At 44.9% G+C, this 18508-nt stretch overlaps 1 protein-coding gene across 2 annotated transcripts in view; it reads right to left on the bottom strand.

Annotated features, from left to right (window-relative positions):
- Positions 1-14: 14 nt before the first annotated feature.
- LOC307035456 (PDZ domain-containing protein 4-like) overlaps positions 15-18508 on the bottom strand; it is a 30922-nt gene continuing 12428 nt past the window's right edge. The window contains exons 2-8 of one of the 2 annotated variants that reach the window (XM_079674760.1): positions 14322-14375; positions 12703-12995; positions 11654-11741; positions 10549-10647; positions 10408-10470; positions 8401-8502; positions 15-3751 (exon numbers count right to left, since the gene is read on the bottom strand). In XM_079674760.1, the coding sequence (XP_079530886.1) occupies positions 1820-3751; positions 8401-8502; positions 10408-10470; positions 10549-10647; positions 11654-11741; positions 12703-12995; positions 14322-14375 (2631 nt within the window). In that variant the 3' untranslated portion in view covers positions 15-1819. The remainder of the gene's footprint in view (positions 3752-8400; positions 8503-10407; positions 10471-10548; positions 10648-11653; positions 11742-12702; positions 12996-14321; positions 14376-18508) is intronic. The other variant, XM_079674761.1, reaches the window with a different exon arrangement.

Genomic DNA, 18508 nt, shown 5'->3' with positions numbered 1-18508 from the left:
TTTAACATTTTTGTGTTACTTAATGTTACTTCAAGTTAAGGCTAATAAAAATGACAAGGCTGTAATGCTAACTAACGTGTTCACTTAACTTACTCACTTGGGATTTGTAGTCTTTCTAGTTTCGTATTTTTCATGGTCTTATATTTCAACAGTTTTACGACAAACTGTGACTTTTTTGACATGGAAATGATTTTTTTAAGTTTGACAAACATCATATGTGTAATTCATGGCACAATTCAAACGGGATCGAAAGATACGTTTTCTCTCCCCATTGACTTCAATACATAATTTTTCCGAAATAAGGTCCCATGGGCCGGAAGTAGATGGGCGGGACTTCGCCTCTCTATACTGCCACCCGAAGTCCCCGGCCGGAAGTCCCCGGAGCTGGGGACTGGCGTCAGTAGAAGCTGCTGGGACTCCCAATGTAAATCGCCAGAACGCCTACACCTCCTGATCACTCCACCGCTCATGTTTTTTTTTGTGTTGCCATAAGTTATTGTAGTGTAAAAGTTCTCATGAACTAAGTTCTCTTTTTGGTGTGAACGTAAAATCTCAGGAACTATCGGAACTAAATGGGAAAAGTACTCCGGTGTGAAAGCGCCTAAAAGAGCATTTGTACATGAACACTACAAGAATGAAGACGATTTAACTACATCAACCGGCACACAATGTCCTTTTGAAAAATGTCCTTCAGCAAACGGACTCTAAATATACAGTTTTATGGCACAGAAGTGGCTTTTTGCTCATTATGTGTTCACATTGTTCTCAGCCCCACTTTAGATGTTCCTCTATTCTCTCCTTCATACAAATGTAGAGGCCTGCATAAACTACTTTTGTGCAACGCTCCTCTAATGGCTAAACCGCAGGGGGTGCCATCTCTCCTTTTATATAGGAAGACAGAACTCGAGCGATGATTTCTAAACCCTCTGAATGTGTTGTTTCAAATGCTCGTCTTTCCTCTTCTTGTTTTGTGCATCGACTGTGACATTCAAATCGGAAAAGCTGGTTCAAGTTTCTGTGAAAGATAAAGCGATCACAGTCCTTCCGTGTGAGAGGAGTGTTAAAGCTTTGTGAAAACGTCTGGAAAACCTTTCCTGAGTCCATTCATATGGTTGAAATGGATTCAGCGCATTCAAAAATGATCGCGTGGCTTTTGTAAATCTGCATTTATGTAAAGCATCTGCAGTTTTGAATCTAGAAGATTGTAAATGTGTGCTTTGACTCTGGCAGTTCCCGTCATTAGCTCCCTCCAAATGTTTAGGTTGGGGCCTAATGTGTGCTTCTTAATATTACCTCTTTGCCTGCAAAATACATTTTCGTGCCAAGTTTTACTAAAAGCAGCTCGTGTTCTTCCAATAGTCTCGATCAAAACACATATTTCCCAGCAATCTCGAAACCCATCAGATATTGCTCTGAAGACACAAAGCCTCTTGGGGTAACTAGAGAGTGTCAACAACTGGTTTCCCGGCAAAAACGTCCTTTTCGTTGCTTACTGTCCAATTGGCAACTTGAGACGTAAGAAGGAAGTTGCATTCAACAGACAATGACCATTACTGTACAAGTAGCCAAACTACAGTCCAATGTGAAGCTAAATCTTTGTCAGACGATAAGCGCTGGGTTGCTTTTTAGTCCAACACATTTAGCATATTTCCCTTCTTACACGAACTGTTAGCTTGTATTCGACCAAAGCTTGCTCTAACGTCACTGGTCATTACTTCTTGGAACACGTCCCACACCAAAATCTTGTCCCGTTGCAGATTCTGCATATGAATACTGAATTGACTCAATCTCTTTGTTACTCTCAGCCTCCCGTCGTGTCTCAGACGGTGGTGACGGACAGCAGGGGGTTGTAGACCTTCTTCCCGTCCGCAGACCTGCTCCCGTGGGCCAGCAGCTCCTGAATAGTGATCCAGTTGTCCATGATCCTGCGACTCCTCTTCTTCATGCTTCTGCGGTGGCACAGTTCCAAAATGGTGGTGGGCTCCTGCTGCTGGGTCTCCCCTTGCTGACCTCCACCACCTCCTTGATCTCTATCACGCTCCTTCAAACAGTCCAATCGGCTCTGCATCATGAACTCCCGACGCCTCCTTTGCTCCCGGGCTTTCTGAAGCTGCTGTTTACGCTCTTCTTTGCTCCAGTAGCGCCCCATCTTCATCTCGCTCACGGCGTCGTCGTCAGTCGTCATGCCGCTGCGCTCCTCTCTGATCTTCATGGCGCGCGCCTTCAGGAGGCGATCCCTCACCGGACGCTTGGCCACGTAACGAGACCCGTCGCTGCGGATCTTCACCTTCCACTCCATGCGAGGCGAGGCAGGCGGCGGCAGCGGGGGAGGGGGAGGGGACCAGGGCACCTGAGCGACGTCTTTACAGGTGCTTCCCAAACTCATCGGGCTGTCGTCGCCCCAGGTATCCATGAGTTGCTCGGAGGCGGAGGGCGACCGCAGCTGCATGCAGCTCAGGTAGTGCTGCTGGGGCTTGGTGTCACGGCGGGACAGGTAGGGGCTGTTTTCAGCGCTGTATCCTCCAGGTCTCTCACCTGTGGGTTTGAGATTACGTTTGACTTCTCCATCTGAGCCCCGTCTGGTTCCTCGATCCCGGGACAAAGACCCGACCTTAACTCCTGGGCTGGATGTCTTGGCGTCGGCTCGCTTCCTGTGAGAGTGCGGGGAGTACGTCTGGTTCAGGTTTGCTTGAGTCTTGTCGCCCCTCGTCCCCCTCTCTTTGTGCCTTGCAGAGGCTGGAAGAGGCACACCTGTCGCAGGGACAAGAGGCTCTCCTCCCTCCAGACTCCCAGTGGAGGGTGACGGGTGTTGATCGTTGACCAGAGGAGTGCTCCTGCAGCTTTCCCCTCCGGTGTTGTAGGCGCTCGTGCTGTCCTTATCCGAGCGTTCCCTCTCTGGGAGCTCGTTAATGTCAGACAGCGCATGGTGGCACGGCTCCTCGTCGACCAAACTCCCGTCCAACCGTCCGGCTCCGAGTCCACTCGCTCCGTTCTTCTCCTCTTGCGGCCACGCCTTCATGCAGCGCTCCCTCAGCTGCTGCATCTTCTGCGCCCTCAGGATGTTACGACACTTGAACTCCAGGTGGCGCAGCTCCTCTTCCAGGAGGGCCATCTCGTGCTGCGTCAGGCTCTCGTTCCTGTTCACATCCAGCGAGACCCCACCGCCTCCTTCGCCTTCTTCTTGTTCGAGCCCCTGACCCTCCAGAAGCATCAGAGCATTGCTGTTCTTCTCGTAGTAACACTTGATCTCCAGGAGCTCCTTGTAACGCTCGCACTCCTCCTCGGTGAGCCCGGGCATCATCATCCTCACGGGATCGGCCGCATAAGTCCGCTCCACGTGCTCGAATCCTCCACAGTCCAGTCCTAAGAGGGAGTCTGTGCTGAACTGGAGGTCCTGGGAGTGCAACAAGGGCGGTGTATCCTCCCTTCCGGAGAGAAACTTCCGCATGCTGCCGGGGGTGTTGGTTGTGTTGGTGTTGGAGGCGCTGGTGTGATCGTCACCCAGGAGGTCGTGTTCTGAGGACTCCTCGTAGCGAGTGCTTTCGTCCGTTCGACCTACACCGCTGTCCAGCTCCTGGCTGTTGCTCAGCACCGCGTGCAGCAGATCAGGCGAGTCTCGGTTCAGAGAGCGATGGAGTAAACCTCCACCTGCAACACCGCCCAGAACGGAGGTCCTCGCTCTGCTGGGAAGGTGGTCAGCGTTGTCCACCGGCTCCAAGTCCAACTCGTCTGGATCCAGCTGGTTGTCGTTCTGGGAGTAATGGTGAAATGTGGTCGGTGGCAGAAGGTGTAAAGTTGGAGAGACAAACAAAGGGAAAGTATTTTGTTAGACTTGTTGAAATGCTTATATGCGATGTCAAATCCAATGCATTTATTAATATAGTGCTTTTTCCAGTCTTTACAACTGGAGAAAGTGCTTTTACAAATACAGGTGAGTATTCACACACAGACACACACAGGCACAGGTGGCTGAACTTGGTCGAATGGCAGAAGGCGTAAAGGTGAGCAGACAAAGGACAAGTATTTAGTCAGACAACGTTTAACACGACTTGTGAAATAAACGCTTTTGTAATACATGCTGCTACTTCTGAATCAGAATACTTTATTTATCCAAGGGGAATTTGGTTTTCCTGCTCTATTTAAGAATGAAATATATTTAAAGAAGGTGCAATCAATATAAAAACATAGAAATTACTTATATAAAAAAAGATATGTACAAGCAACTATACACCATACAACCTTACTTCCTCACCATCTGAACTATCTCTCTGAAGTTGAATACAGCATTTGTGTAGCAGTTCCCTTTCCTGCCACTAGATGGAGCCAGTGCTGTGTGAGATTGTAATATCGGTTAAACACTGCTTTATTTTTTTTCCATTGATTTCCATTGCAACTAGGAAAATATTGTTCCAAAAACAACCAAACATGAGCTACTCGATAGGAAGAAATTAAATTTTTCCAGAGAGATGCATAGATTTAATATTTATAAGGACTGTTATTCAGAGCTGCTACTGTTGCTGACTTACAGTTTCTCGATTGCTAACACACTAAAATTATACAAAAATCACAATTATTTTAACTGACATATTTACTTCATTACTGTAATTTAATTGTTGGCATGTTGCATACTATAACTGTACAAACATCCTGCACAATTGACTGTGGTAAACTTACTGTTATGCAACACAGACACTGACCGATCACTATGTCTTTGTTGTTTATCTGAAGGACTGAGAAACAAAGAGGTGCAGGTGGAGGGCTAAGGATGTTCAATGAGGCGCAGGAAGCAGCAGTTACAAACTTGGTGTTGGCAAACAATGCATCACACTTAGAGAGATCCGAAGCAGAGTAACTATGTGCTGAGATGCATGTTGCACAATGTGATTTTTGAATAAAATGATTTTTTTTCAACGACTCATTTGTATTTCTTCATTTACTGTATTTCTGTAAACTCAAAGCAATCTTTCTCTGCAGAAATCTCCATGTACAGAGCACAGCCCATAAAAGATGAAAGTGCTTTAGATTATGCTCAGCAGGGTGTAGTTGGGTGGTCAAAGAATCCAGTATTAAGAATGAAGTGTGTTATGTTTGGTGCTTAAGTTTGCATTTGGTAAGTGTTTATGTAGTTTTGAGTGCAGTTCTTCACTCAGCAGGAGAAATGAGGTGTTTTGCACTTTGGGTGTGTGGTTTTGTGAATTGTGTTTAGTGTTCTGAGAAACTGAGCAATTAAAAAATAAAATGTGTGTTAGCAATCGAGAAACTGTAATGGAAAGATCTGGTCAAATATTAAAGTACAACAAGTATGAGCATCAACATATACTCCAAGTACCAAAAGTAAAAGTACTAATTATGCAAAATGACCCATTTCAGAATTATAGATAATTGGATTGTAATTAGTTTTGCATTAATGTGTTCATCATGTCAGTGTTGTAAAGGGTTTATTTTAAATACTTGATATACTGCTGGGTTGATTTCAATGTGTAACAATGATCTAAATCTGTAAAGTATAAGAAGTACAATATTAGCTTTCAAAATGTAGGAGAGTATTAGCATCAAATAAAAAGTAAAGTACAAGCTTCTTAATTGTTTTACTAAAGCACTTGGCCTTGTGTACTTCATTACATCCCATCACTGCATACGATAGCTAGTCAAGTAGAATATGTTTAATTGAAAGTTTAGAGAATACATATCCAGAATGTTTCTCTTTAAAATATGCATCTTGTTCTCTCTGAGCTGTTTCGATGGCAGAAGCTGATCAGAGCGAACTCTCCTCAGAGCGCAGTAGATCTCGGCTAATTGGTCTGATTTGAACGTGAGCGGCGTGCAGACTTCAGACAAACTATTGATTATCTTCGTTCTTATTCTCCGAAAACCTCTCTCTGTTTCTCCCTGAAGACAAACGATCAGGCTTTAATCTGCCCGTGCGTTTCTCCTTCTGATGACTCCTCCTCGCTCCCTTGCATCCTAATGCAGCGCCGGCCGGAGCGACACACATCCTGCCAGCCTTTCACAGGCTATAGCTATGCAAGGACTGTGTGTGTGTGTGTGTGTGTGTGTGTGTGTGTGTGTGTGTGTGTGTGTGTGTGTGTGTGTGTGTGTGTGTGTGTGTGTGTGTGTGTGTGTGTGTGTGTGTGTGTGTGTGTGTGTGTGTGTGTGTGTGTGTGTGTGTGTGTGTGTGTGTGTGTGTGTGTGTGTGTGTGTGTGTGTGTGTGTGTGTTTTAATGAGCCTTTTAGCTCCTGCACAAACGCAGCCAGAATACAGATTGTTGTGATCCTGTCTGGCTCATTTTAACAATGGAGTGTAATAAAGTACATTTACTCGAGTACTGTAATTAAGTACGAATGTAAGGTACTTTATTTAACTATTTTCACATCGTGAGACTTTCTACATTAACTCAGCTGCATTTTGGAGACAAATGTTGTACTTTTTTTCTCCACTACGTTCATTTTAAAGCTTAAGATAGCTATTTTTCCGATTTAGATTATTCATATGAAATACAATTAAAGTACTAAATTATTATATATGATTATAGGTTAAGCTACCCTGCAGTACATGTTGTCAATTCAAATAAACCCAACCTTCAACCCATCAAGTTGAACACTAAAGCAACAACACACTAATGCCTTAATAATTACAATACAACATTGAAATACATAAGAAATGGCTCTCACTGAATAACGAGTACTTTTGTTACTTCATTATATTTTGATCCAATGCAAACACTCTTAACTGTGTATTTGTGTACTGTAGCATTCCTACTTGCACTCCCTCTGGAGGGAACACAGAGATGTAATCCTTTGCAGACCATTTACATGCACTCAAACCTATAAAACACACTTCAAGGGAAAATTCAGAGTCCTTCTTTTCCCTCTGGATTTTAACAATGGTGTGCCGTAAACATCTACGTTCTAGTTCCATGTTGTATCTACAGGTCATTGTGCAGACGCGTGTTATTGAGGGTTGTCTGGTGTGTGTCATATCTGCATCACTTTGACCTTGAGCGAAACAACATTAGCTCTGAGCACACACACTATTTGTCCCCCCCCCCCCCCCTCACACACTATCTGTGTACTTGTCATGTTTCTACCCCTCTCGCTTTCTCTGCCTCTGTGCATCCTGCAGGACCCAGAGTAGAGCACATACTCTTTCTGTTTCTTCTACCTGTATATTCCCAGCAGTGGACTAATGATGTGTTTTACCGAAGTGGATCACCTCTGCTCAAGAACAAGTCCTGCAATCACAATGTCATGTTTAAGTATGCACATGTACCTAAAGTACAGATTATTGGATTATAATTAGTGATGCGTTAATGAGTTTATCATGTTCATGTCACTCCTGCTAAAAGAGGATCTGATATATTTCGTTTATTTTACAAATAAATCAGTCACAATGCACATTAATAAACATGGCTGTAAATGAGCCAAGTTAAAAAGCAAATGATAATATCAACAACATAGAGGATGTGGGACATATTAGATAAACAATAAGATCTTATAATATAAAATAATTCATCTGAATCTTCGAAAAAATGTATTTGTGTGAAATTCAATATTTGCCTATGAAATCTGGTGGAGAAAAAGCGTAAAATAGCCGGAAATGGAAATACACAAATTAAGAACAAATCTAAATTGTACTTAGTCATTGACAGTAGGTTATTAGCTTCTGTCCACCACTGCCCACTGCCCAGGCATGGACACTGATTTATTGCTCAAAATAAGGAGAGGAAGGTCATATTTTCCTTCCTCCCTGAAGACTACATCATATTTAATTTCCTAAATATTTATATAAAATACAATATTTGCCGATAACATCTGGTGAGGTAAAAGCATAACATAGCAGGAAATGGAAATACACAAGTTAAAGGTAGGGTAGGTAAAAACAGAGAAACCAGCTCGAGTGCGCTAGAGTTTGAAAATACACAACCGAAAAAAATCTACCACTTCCTCACAGAGCCCCTCCTCCAACACACACAAACGCACACATGACCAATGAGGGCACGAGATAAGTGTGTGCACAGATGGAAGGCTGACAGGCAGGTAGGCCATCCAGTTACTTTAGCCGAGCCGGCTCAGATGATTGGTCGTGCTTTTTACAGCTCCATGGCTTCCACAGATGATATTTATTTAATGTATTTATTGTCAAAGCCTTTAATATATTCATTGCTATCGGGATGTTAAGAGCATTCCATGGAATATAACAAAAAGCGTTTCTTAAGTGAATTACCTACCCCACCTTTAAGTACAAATCTAAATTGTACTTAGGGTCATTGAGGTCAATTATCTTAGTTTCTGTCCACATTTACACTGAATTCCTGCTGAAAATAAGCAGATGAAGGTCAGTTTTTAGGTTCCTTTCTCATCCTTCCTCCCTGAAGCCTGCATCCTATTTGATTTGCTCACCTCCACCTCTGGCCTGGCGAGCAGCAGGGACACGTTGGTGCTGTCCTCTCGGGTCAGGAGGGCCACCGCCTCCTCTCTGTCCTGGACGTCCACGCCGTTGATCTGAGAGGAGATCAAAAGGAGCTGAAGTCAGAAAACTAAAGAGTCTTTAAACCCCAGGCTGGATTCAATTAGTTAACCTTCAGGAAATAGGCTGATGAATAGCACGAGTAATGACATTCAGCGTCCTATAGATGAGAGGATTCAGAAGCACTGTTATCCGTTTCTTTAATAAGGCTGGATTAAGAGGGCTCCACTCCAGACGTATTTTGCACCAGGGGTTTCAGTTTGCTCCGTTATATAATAAATTAATAAGTCATACAAACTGTTGTTGTGAAGAGTTATGCAACCCCTGTTCCTATCGTAAAAACACATCCGAACGCCTTGGTAGCTGAATGGTTATGAAAATGCCTCACGACCACACTGGCTTTGCTCTTCTTTCCTTTGATCTGTGAAACTAGGAAATGATTGTCCTCGCTACTAGATCTTATTCTGATACATATATACACACACACACCCACACACACACACACACACACACTAGGGCTGCACGATTTGGGGAAATAATCTAATTGTGATTTTTCTGACAGATATTGCAATTCGATTTGCGATATTTGTTTTGAAGCGACCCAACGGAAGTTTATTGTAACATGCGGCCATATCTCCGGCTAGGAAGGTCGTATCAACGTGCTCCCGTCTCTAGCACCCCAGCAGCCCGAGCTACGAGTGAAAGAACTAAACTTACATGAAACTTCCGTTGGGTTGCTTTAAAGTCAAGCTTCAGTTTAAGATTCTCCCTGTAATAGAAACATGTGATGGAGCATTACTAACCTGACTCAGACGGTTTCACCAAACCATCGAGGAGAGCTCCATTGGAAGCCATTTGGAAAGGGCAGGCTCTTTCAAAAATACTTGGCAGGTGATTGGATCAATCTGTCTATCACCTTCTATCATGGGTCACTTCTGATTGGTTAACAATGACTGTTGCATGTGGAGCACAGCACTTCTGATTGGTGTGGATGACTGACACACAAGAAGAACAAAACAAAAATCGCAGGCTTTGCGATTTGATAATTGCATCATTTAAAATCGCGATTTCGATTTAAAATTGATTAATCATTCAGCCCACACACACACACACACACACACACACACACACACACACACACACACACACATACCATGTATACATCACTTCAGGGGACATTACATTGACTTACATGCATTTCCTGGAGACTTATCTGAACCTTAACCATAACCAACACATGCCTAACCCTAACCAAGTCTTCACCCTAAAATGAATGATTCTCCTCATGAGGACCTCCATTTTGTCCCCATAAGGGATGCAAGTCCCCACACACAGATTTAGGTCCCCACAAATATAGTAATGCTAGACCACACACACACACACACACACACACACACACACACACACACACACACACACACACACACACACACACACACACACACACACACACACACACACACACACACACACACACACACACACACACACACACACACACACACCTCCTGCGTCTCAGAATCGGCTGCAAAATCACTTCATTTTCATCAGAACATTTAAAGTGGCTTTAAATTAATTGAAGCAGAGACACCTGTAGATCTTTTGAACACATTTTGATATCTTATACCTCTCCTACTCTTATTTTTTCTCCCTTAACTTCAAATTGTTTTTGTAATTGTGCTGCTGCTCGTTTTGGCAAGAAAACTCTTGAAAAAGGTGATTTATAATCATTCTCGTTTTTACCTATAAATAGTAGAAATAATAGAATAGAATAAAATGGAAAGCCTTTATTGTCATTATAAATATGCAATGATGTGATGTAGTGCAACAGTGAGCAAACGAAAACAGACAAACCATACAGAATAATAAAGAAAAGAAATATTATTGATGGCATAACATAAAGTCACGTTATCCCCACTCTAATATCTAGAAAGCTGTACCTGTAGGATTCTGTCTCCTTTGCGGATGCGTCCATCTATCGCAGCGATGCTGTTGGGATTCACCTGGAGGAACAAAGTAGGATTTGTTGTTTAGTGTAAAGAAATAGGAAATGTTCAAATTAGATTTTTCATCTCACTTACATCTCCCACATATATCCCCAGGTCCTCCTCATCATCCGTCCGGTAACACACCGTCAGCCCCAGTTTGTCCTGCTGACGACATTTATACAGCTCCACCTCCTGAGGCAGATCAAAGTAGAGTTTAAATCTAAAGTCTCCCCTCGTACATCAGCAGAGTTTAAATGTATAGAGAAGCGAAGTCCCGCCCATGGGACCTTATTTCGGAAAAATTATGTATTGAAGTCAATCGAGAGAGAAAGATTCCGATCCCGTTTGAATTGTGCCACGAATTACACATATGATGTTTTTCAATCTTAAAAAATAAGTTCCATGTCAAAAAAGTCGCAGTTTGTCGTAAAACTGTTGAAATATAAGACTATGAAAAATACACAACTAGAAAGACTACAAATCCCAGAATCCCGGTCCCGCATGCTGGCTCTTACGGAACCGACTAACTCCCCTTGTGTGTATGTACAGCTCTCAACATGCCCAGACTTGTAGTGATTTTCACCTCTTTTAATACTTTCCGCCTCATTCTGAAAGAAAGAAGTGAAATGTGCCAACGTGAGGGCCCTCTTGGTGTGTGGGGCGAGACGGGAGAGCGGTTTCACACTGAAAAAAGTGTTCACATTTTTACGACACATTTAAAAAAATTTGACTTGCAAAATTATCTTTTGAATTGATAAACATCCTGTGAAAATTATGTATTGAAGTCAATGGGGAGGAAGATTATCTTTCGATCCCGTTTGAATTGTGCCACGAATTACACATATGATGTTTAAACATTTAAAAGATAATTTTGCAAGTCAAAAAAATGAAAATGTGTCGTAAAAATGTGAACACTTTTCTTTGTGTGAAACTGCTCAATGAACTACATTAAAAAGATATTAAAAGAGGTGAAAATTAGTCATATATTTCAACAGTTTTACGACAAACTGTGACTTTTTTGACATGGAAATGATTTTTTAAGATTGACAAACATCATTCGTGGCACAATTCAAACGGGATCGAAAGATACGTTTTCTCTCCCCATTGACTTCAATACATTATTTTTCCGAAATAAGGTCCCATAGGTCGGAAGTAGATGGGCGGGAATTCGCCTCTCTATATATTTGAAGACCCTCACCTCGTACTCCAGCTCGTCCGGGCGGTCCACTTCATGCTGAGCGATGTCGAAGTAATCCGTGGGGTCGTAGTAAACTGGCTCTATGAAGCTGAGGAGGTTAAGTAAACAACCGAATGTTTTAGTAATCAGGGCTTTAAACATCAACAACAACAACTGGAGAAACAAAGGCGGGGAAAGACCAAGAAGATATGACATGGAACATAACAAACATAACAATATAATCTGGGATTTAAATGGGTGTAATTGCTCAGTGTTTAATCCCTTAACTACTGCAGGCATGTTTGTGTGTATTAAAGAAGAACATCTGCTAAAACAAGGAAGGAATAATAATTATAATAATTGTTCACATGATTATAATCTACATTTCCTCTATATTAATGTTTCTTGTTTTTGCAATACTTACTTTAATTTGAACATTATACTAAAGAAGTTATGCACAAGAAAGATTTAGTAGATATTTCTGATCATTGAAATAATAATTAATACATACATACACAAACAAATAAATAACTGAGTAGTTTGATAAGTATAAATGTCAGTAATTGTAGCATCAACTTCAAACTTGAGACTATTGTTGGGAAAATACGAAATGTATCTTCCAACATGAGAGTAACATGATAACAAAGGTATCCCAACTGTAGCTGTGAACATGACAGGATGTGTGATTACCTAGAAGAGCATCAGGACTGTTTGAGGCATATGATAGCTATGTGATTAACATGATGATTCAGCCTCTATGGAGAGAGACATGTGACAAGCATGCTCATTTCTGACGTGGAGCTAATCTGAAGTAAACATTGAATACTGCTTTCTATTCCTCCATCTTGTGACTGGGTAACTCCCTCTCTTGGATATCAGCATGTGAAGGACACTGTTCAGGAACTAGTTGATGCTCTGTATGTGATGACTACTTCCATTCTGGAGAGGATCACAGATACATGGATCCTGAGATTGAAGCTCAAGCCGGTGACAAGTGAGATTTTTCTAACAACTATAATCTAAACGTCCGATGAGCTGACACAATGTTTTGACAGGGATAATATCCTCACAGTTCATCGAAGAGATACGGCAGTGGCGGCAGCGGGGGGGAGGGCGGGCTGTCGGGGGGCGGGGGGGCTCCACAGGGATGCTGACTCCTCCCCAGAGTCAACATGTGCTGGAAGCTGATGTCTGTCTGCGTGCAGCTGTCCACACAGTCGGCTGTTCCCATGGTTATAGGCACCAGAGCACCGGGGGCCCCCATCAGCCCGGCTCTCCTCCGGGCCCCCCCCCGCAGGAGGCTGGACAACACAGGGTCCAGGGGGGGGTCTCCAGAGAGCCGCGATAGAGCCTTTCCATTCACCTGGGAAGGGGGGGGGGGAAGAAAGGAGAGAGGGAGTCAAATCGTGATGAATCGCATTTTAACAGAACATTTAAAATGTCCGACTTCCTGTACGTTTTTTTTTATACACCTCCAAGAGGCTTTTTGGTTCGTCTCCGCACCCTAGATATACGCAGCGATTTTTGTTCGTTTACGTGAAAGTGGGGGGAGTTTACGTTAAAAACTGAAGTGGGCGTAGCCTATACGCAATTTTATACGCAAACTTCCGGAACCCATTTCACAAGTCTATGTTTTTCACCAGTCCTGACGCGCGTGCACATTTAGGTGACTTTTCAAATTTGCGTTCAAAGTGGAAAAATAATAATAATCCTATCGATATCGATAATGAATTGTTTGACGTGGGCGCATTCAAGCGTGTGTGCCCGCGTGTGTGTGTCCCATGTTGTGATGGGTATTTCTGTGATTTCGCCCGTCGTTTTCCAAATGTTTTTGTGTGTTCTGCTGCGCGAGCGAGCACAATAGGGTCTTCGCTGACCTCTGGTCTCAGACCCTAATTACACAATTTACAAAAATACACATCCTGTAACAGTTCTGAGAGATAATAGCAGCCAGGTATATATTTAAGCAATAGCTCACGAGGGGCCGTGGTATATGCTCATTATATCACAGCTAAGGGGCGTGGTTCGGCCTGAGGCACTATGTTTTGTGCAGAAGGCAACGGTATACTGTTTTTCTCAGACGTGGAGGGATACTGACTTGTTGTGAAAAGTAACTACAATTCTACCCGTGGTATACGCTCAGTATATCACGGCTAAGAACCAATCAGATTGCTTGATTTGACTTGTCCATTTTATAATTAAGCAATAGCTCATGACAGGCCGTGGTATATGCTCAGTTATTAACGGCATATATATATATTGCACATACTGTAGGGAGAGGAGGAGAGGAGGGGGATTACAGGAGGGTTAGTGGTACAGGGGAAGAAAGAAAGACACAAAAACGAGTTTTAGGTTACAAATGACAACGAGAAACAGACAAAGATTTGGAAACTGAGCCGTTAAACACGTGAGCATCTTTATCTGGCGTCATAACTTTAAACTATAGATGCTGACACGTTCAACAGGAAGGCCGTGGAGGAGAAAAAAAGCCAGGGTTAGACAGACTGGGTTAGAGTACAGGAGGGGAGCTACACACACCTGAAGAAAGACCAACTGAGGGTGTGTTAGTTCATAGAAAGACACACTCCAGCAGGCATGTAGGAGTATTTAAACTGTCACACGGCTGCAGGCACACCGAAGAAATGAAAACATAAAGACAGGCAGCAGAGAGAGGGCTTCATACTCAGACCTGAAATCGACCGGCGGCGTCAAAAGAGCAAAACATGTTGTTAGTGTGACCGTTCTGTGGAGAGAGAGAGAGAGAGAGAGAGAACGAGAACGAGAGAGAGAGAGAACGAGAGAGAGAGAGAGCGAGAGAGAAAACGAGAGAGAGAAAGAGAGAGAGAGAGAGAGAACGAGAGAGAGAGAGAGAGAGAGAGAGAGAGAACGAGAGAGAGAGAGAAAGAACGAGAGAGAGAACGAGAGAGAGCGAGAGAGAGAACGAGAGAGAGAGAGAGAACGAGAGAGAGAGAGCGAGAACGAGAGAGAGAACGAGAGAGAGCGAGAGAGAGAACGAGAGAGAGAAAGAGAGAGAGAGAGAGAGAGAACGAGAGAGAGGAGAGAGAGAGAGAGAGAGAGAGAGAGAGAACGAGAGAGAGAGAGAACGAGAACGAGAGAGAGAACGAGAGAGAGCGAGAGAGAGAACGAGAGAGAGAAAGGGAGAGAGAGAGAGAGAGAGAACGAGAGAGAGAGAGAGAGAGAGATAACGAGAGAGAGAGCAAGAGAGAGAACGAGAGAGAGAACGAGAGAGAGAGAGAGAATCGAGAGAGAGAAAGAGAGAGAGAGAGAGAGAGAGAGAGAGAGAGAGAGAGAGAGAGAATGAGAGAGAGAGAGGACGAGAGAGAGAGAGAGAGAGAGGGTTAGAACAGGTCGGAGTTAGAGAGGAATCACAGCTGGGAACAAATGGAAAGCTCTTCTGGAGTTCCTGTGGTCCATCCGAGTTGTGTCTCTGCTCCTCCTCATTGGAAACACTGTAATCTCTTTTTTGTGGATTCTCTTTCTAAATATATTCAGATAACTTTCAGACGTTTTGAAGAGGAAATACAGTTTGATCTTTTATTTCATTTTCAAATCTCTGACATTGGCGATTCATTTAAAGAAGCCCTATTTGGCTTTGTGGGGGTTTTCTCTCTCCTGTAGTGTGTTATCATGTTTTAGTGCATGTAAATGGTCTGCAGAGGCTGAAATCCCTGAGTCAATCAATATGTCCCCGTGAGAGTTTCTCTCTCCCTCATGGGGACATATTGATTCCTCTTGAGTTGATGAGAGGAGACAGACGGCTTCATGAGGATGTTTGCAGACGTCCTTTGTGGAGTTTCATTCACTCTCAGTCTCTGACCTTGGCTGTCTGACTCTCCACATCTGTAAGCCTCTCTCTCTCTCTCCTCTCCCCCTCTCTCTCTCCCCCCCCCTCTCTCTCTCTCTCTCTCCTCTCTCTCCCCCCTCTCTCTCCTCTTGTCCCCTTCGAGTAATTGCATGTCAAATCAATGTCCCCCTGTGCAGCCGAGCACAGAAACTGCCTTGATACATTCAGCCCTTTGCTCCCTGTGGTCTCCATCAAACCATCACACCACTACCACCATCACACCACCACCACACCACCACCACCATTACACCACCATCACACCACTACCACCATCACACCACCATCGAAACCACTACCAACACCACCATTACACCACCATCACACCACTACCACCATCACACCACTACCACCATCACACCACTACCACCACCACCATCACACCACCATCGAAACCACTACCACCACCACCATTACACCACCATCACACCACTACCACCATCACACCACTACCACCATCACATCACTACCATCAAACCATCACACCACCATCACACCACTACCACCATCACACCACCATCACACCACCATCAAACCACTACCACCATCACACCACTACCACCATCACACCACTACCAACATCACACCACTACCATCAAACCATCACACCACCATCACACCACTACCACCATCACACCACCATCACACCACTACCACCATCACACCACCATCACACCACCATCACACCACCATCACACCACTACCACCATCACACCACTACCACCATCACACCACTACCATCAAACCATCACACCACCATCACACCACTACCACCATCACACCACTACCACCATCACACCACTACCATCAAACCATCACACCACCATCACACCACTACCACCGTCACACCACCATCACACCACCATCAAACCACTACCACCATCACACCACTACCACCATCAAACCACTACCACCATCACACCACTACCAACATCACACCACTACCATCAAAACCATCACACCACCATCACACCACTACCACCATCACACCACCATCACACCACTACCACCATCACACCACCATCACACCACCATCACACCACCATCACACCACTACCACCATCACACCACTACCATCAAACCATCACACCACCATCAAACCACTACCACCATCACACCACTACCACCATCACACCACTACCAACATCACACCACTACCATCAAACCATCACACCACCATCACACCACTACCACCATCACACCACCATCACACCACTACCACCATCACACCACCATCACACCACCATCAAACCACTACCACCATCACACCACTACCACCATCACACCACTACCAACATCACACCACTACCATCAAACCATCACACCACCATCACACCACTACCACCATCACACCACCATCACACCACTACCACCATCACACCACCATCACACCACCATCACACCACCATCACACCACTACCACCATCACACCACTACCACCATCACACCACTACCACCATCACACCACTACCACCATCACACCACTACCATCAAACCATCACACCACCATCACACCACTACCACCATCACACCACCATCACACCACCATCACACCATCACACCACCATCACACCACCATCACACCACTACCACCATAACACCACTACCATCAAACCATCACACCACTACCACCATCACACCACTACCACCATCACACCACCATCACACCACCATCACACCACTACCACCATCACACCACTACCATCAAACCATCACACCACTACCACCATCACACCACTACCACCATCACACCACCATCACACCACCATCACACCACTACCACCATCACACCACCACCATTACACCAACACACCACCATCACACCACTACCACCATCACACCACCACCGTTACACCATCAAACCTCCACCTCCACCACCATCACCATCACACCACCACCACCTCCACCACCATCACCATCACACCACCACCACCTCCACCACCATCACCATCACACCACCACCACCTCCCCCACCATCACCATTACACCACCACCACCTCCACCACCATCACCATCACACCACCACCATCACACCACCACCACCATCATCACACCACCACCACCACCATCACACCACTAACACCATCACACCACCACCACCATGACACCATCACACCACCACCATCATCAAACCACCATCACACCACCACCATCACACCACCACCACCATCACACCACCACCACCACCACCACCACCACCATCACACCACCACCACCTCCACCACCATCACCATCACACCACCACCATCACACCACCACCACCATCATCACACCACCACCACCACCACCATCACCATCACACCACCACCACCATTACACCATCACACCACCACCATCATCAAACCACCATCACACCACCACCATCACACCACCACCACCATCACACCACCACCACCACCACCACCATCATCAAACCACCTCCACCACCACCACCACCATCACACCACCACCACCACCACCACCATCATCAAACCACCTCCACCACCACCACCACCATCACCATCACACCACCACCACCTCCACCACCATCACCATCACACCACCATCATCAAACCACCTCCACCACCACCACCACCACACCACCACCACCTCCACCACCATCACCATCACACCACCATCATCAAACCACCTCCACCACCACCACCACCACCACCACCACCACACCACCACCACCACCATCAGCAAACCACCTCCACCACCACCACCACCACCACCACCATCAAACCACCACCACCTCCACCACCATCACCATCACACCACCACCACCTCCACCACCATCACCATCACACCACCATCATCAAACCACCTCCACCACCACCACCACCACCACCACCACCACCACCATCAGCAAACCACCTCCACCACCACCTCCACCACCATCACCATCCAACCTCCACCACCACCACCACCTCCACCACCATCACTATCACACCACCATCTCACCAGCACCATCAGCCCTCTGGTTTATCTCGTCTCTGCTCGGCCAATTTAGTTTCCATGTTCACATTTATTCC

Source organism: Notothenia rossii (assembly GCF_949606895.1).
Source record: "Notothenia rossii genome assembly, chromosome: 4".
In the NCBI taxonomy this organism is placed as follows: Eukaryota; Metazoa; Chordata; class Actinopteri; order Perciformes; family Nototheniidae; genus Notothenia; species Notothenia rossii.
The sequence above is the reverse complement of the archived record's forward strand: the minus strand, read 5'-3'. Positions and strand labels throughout refer to the sequence as shown.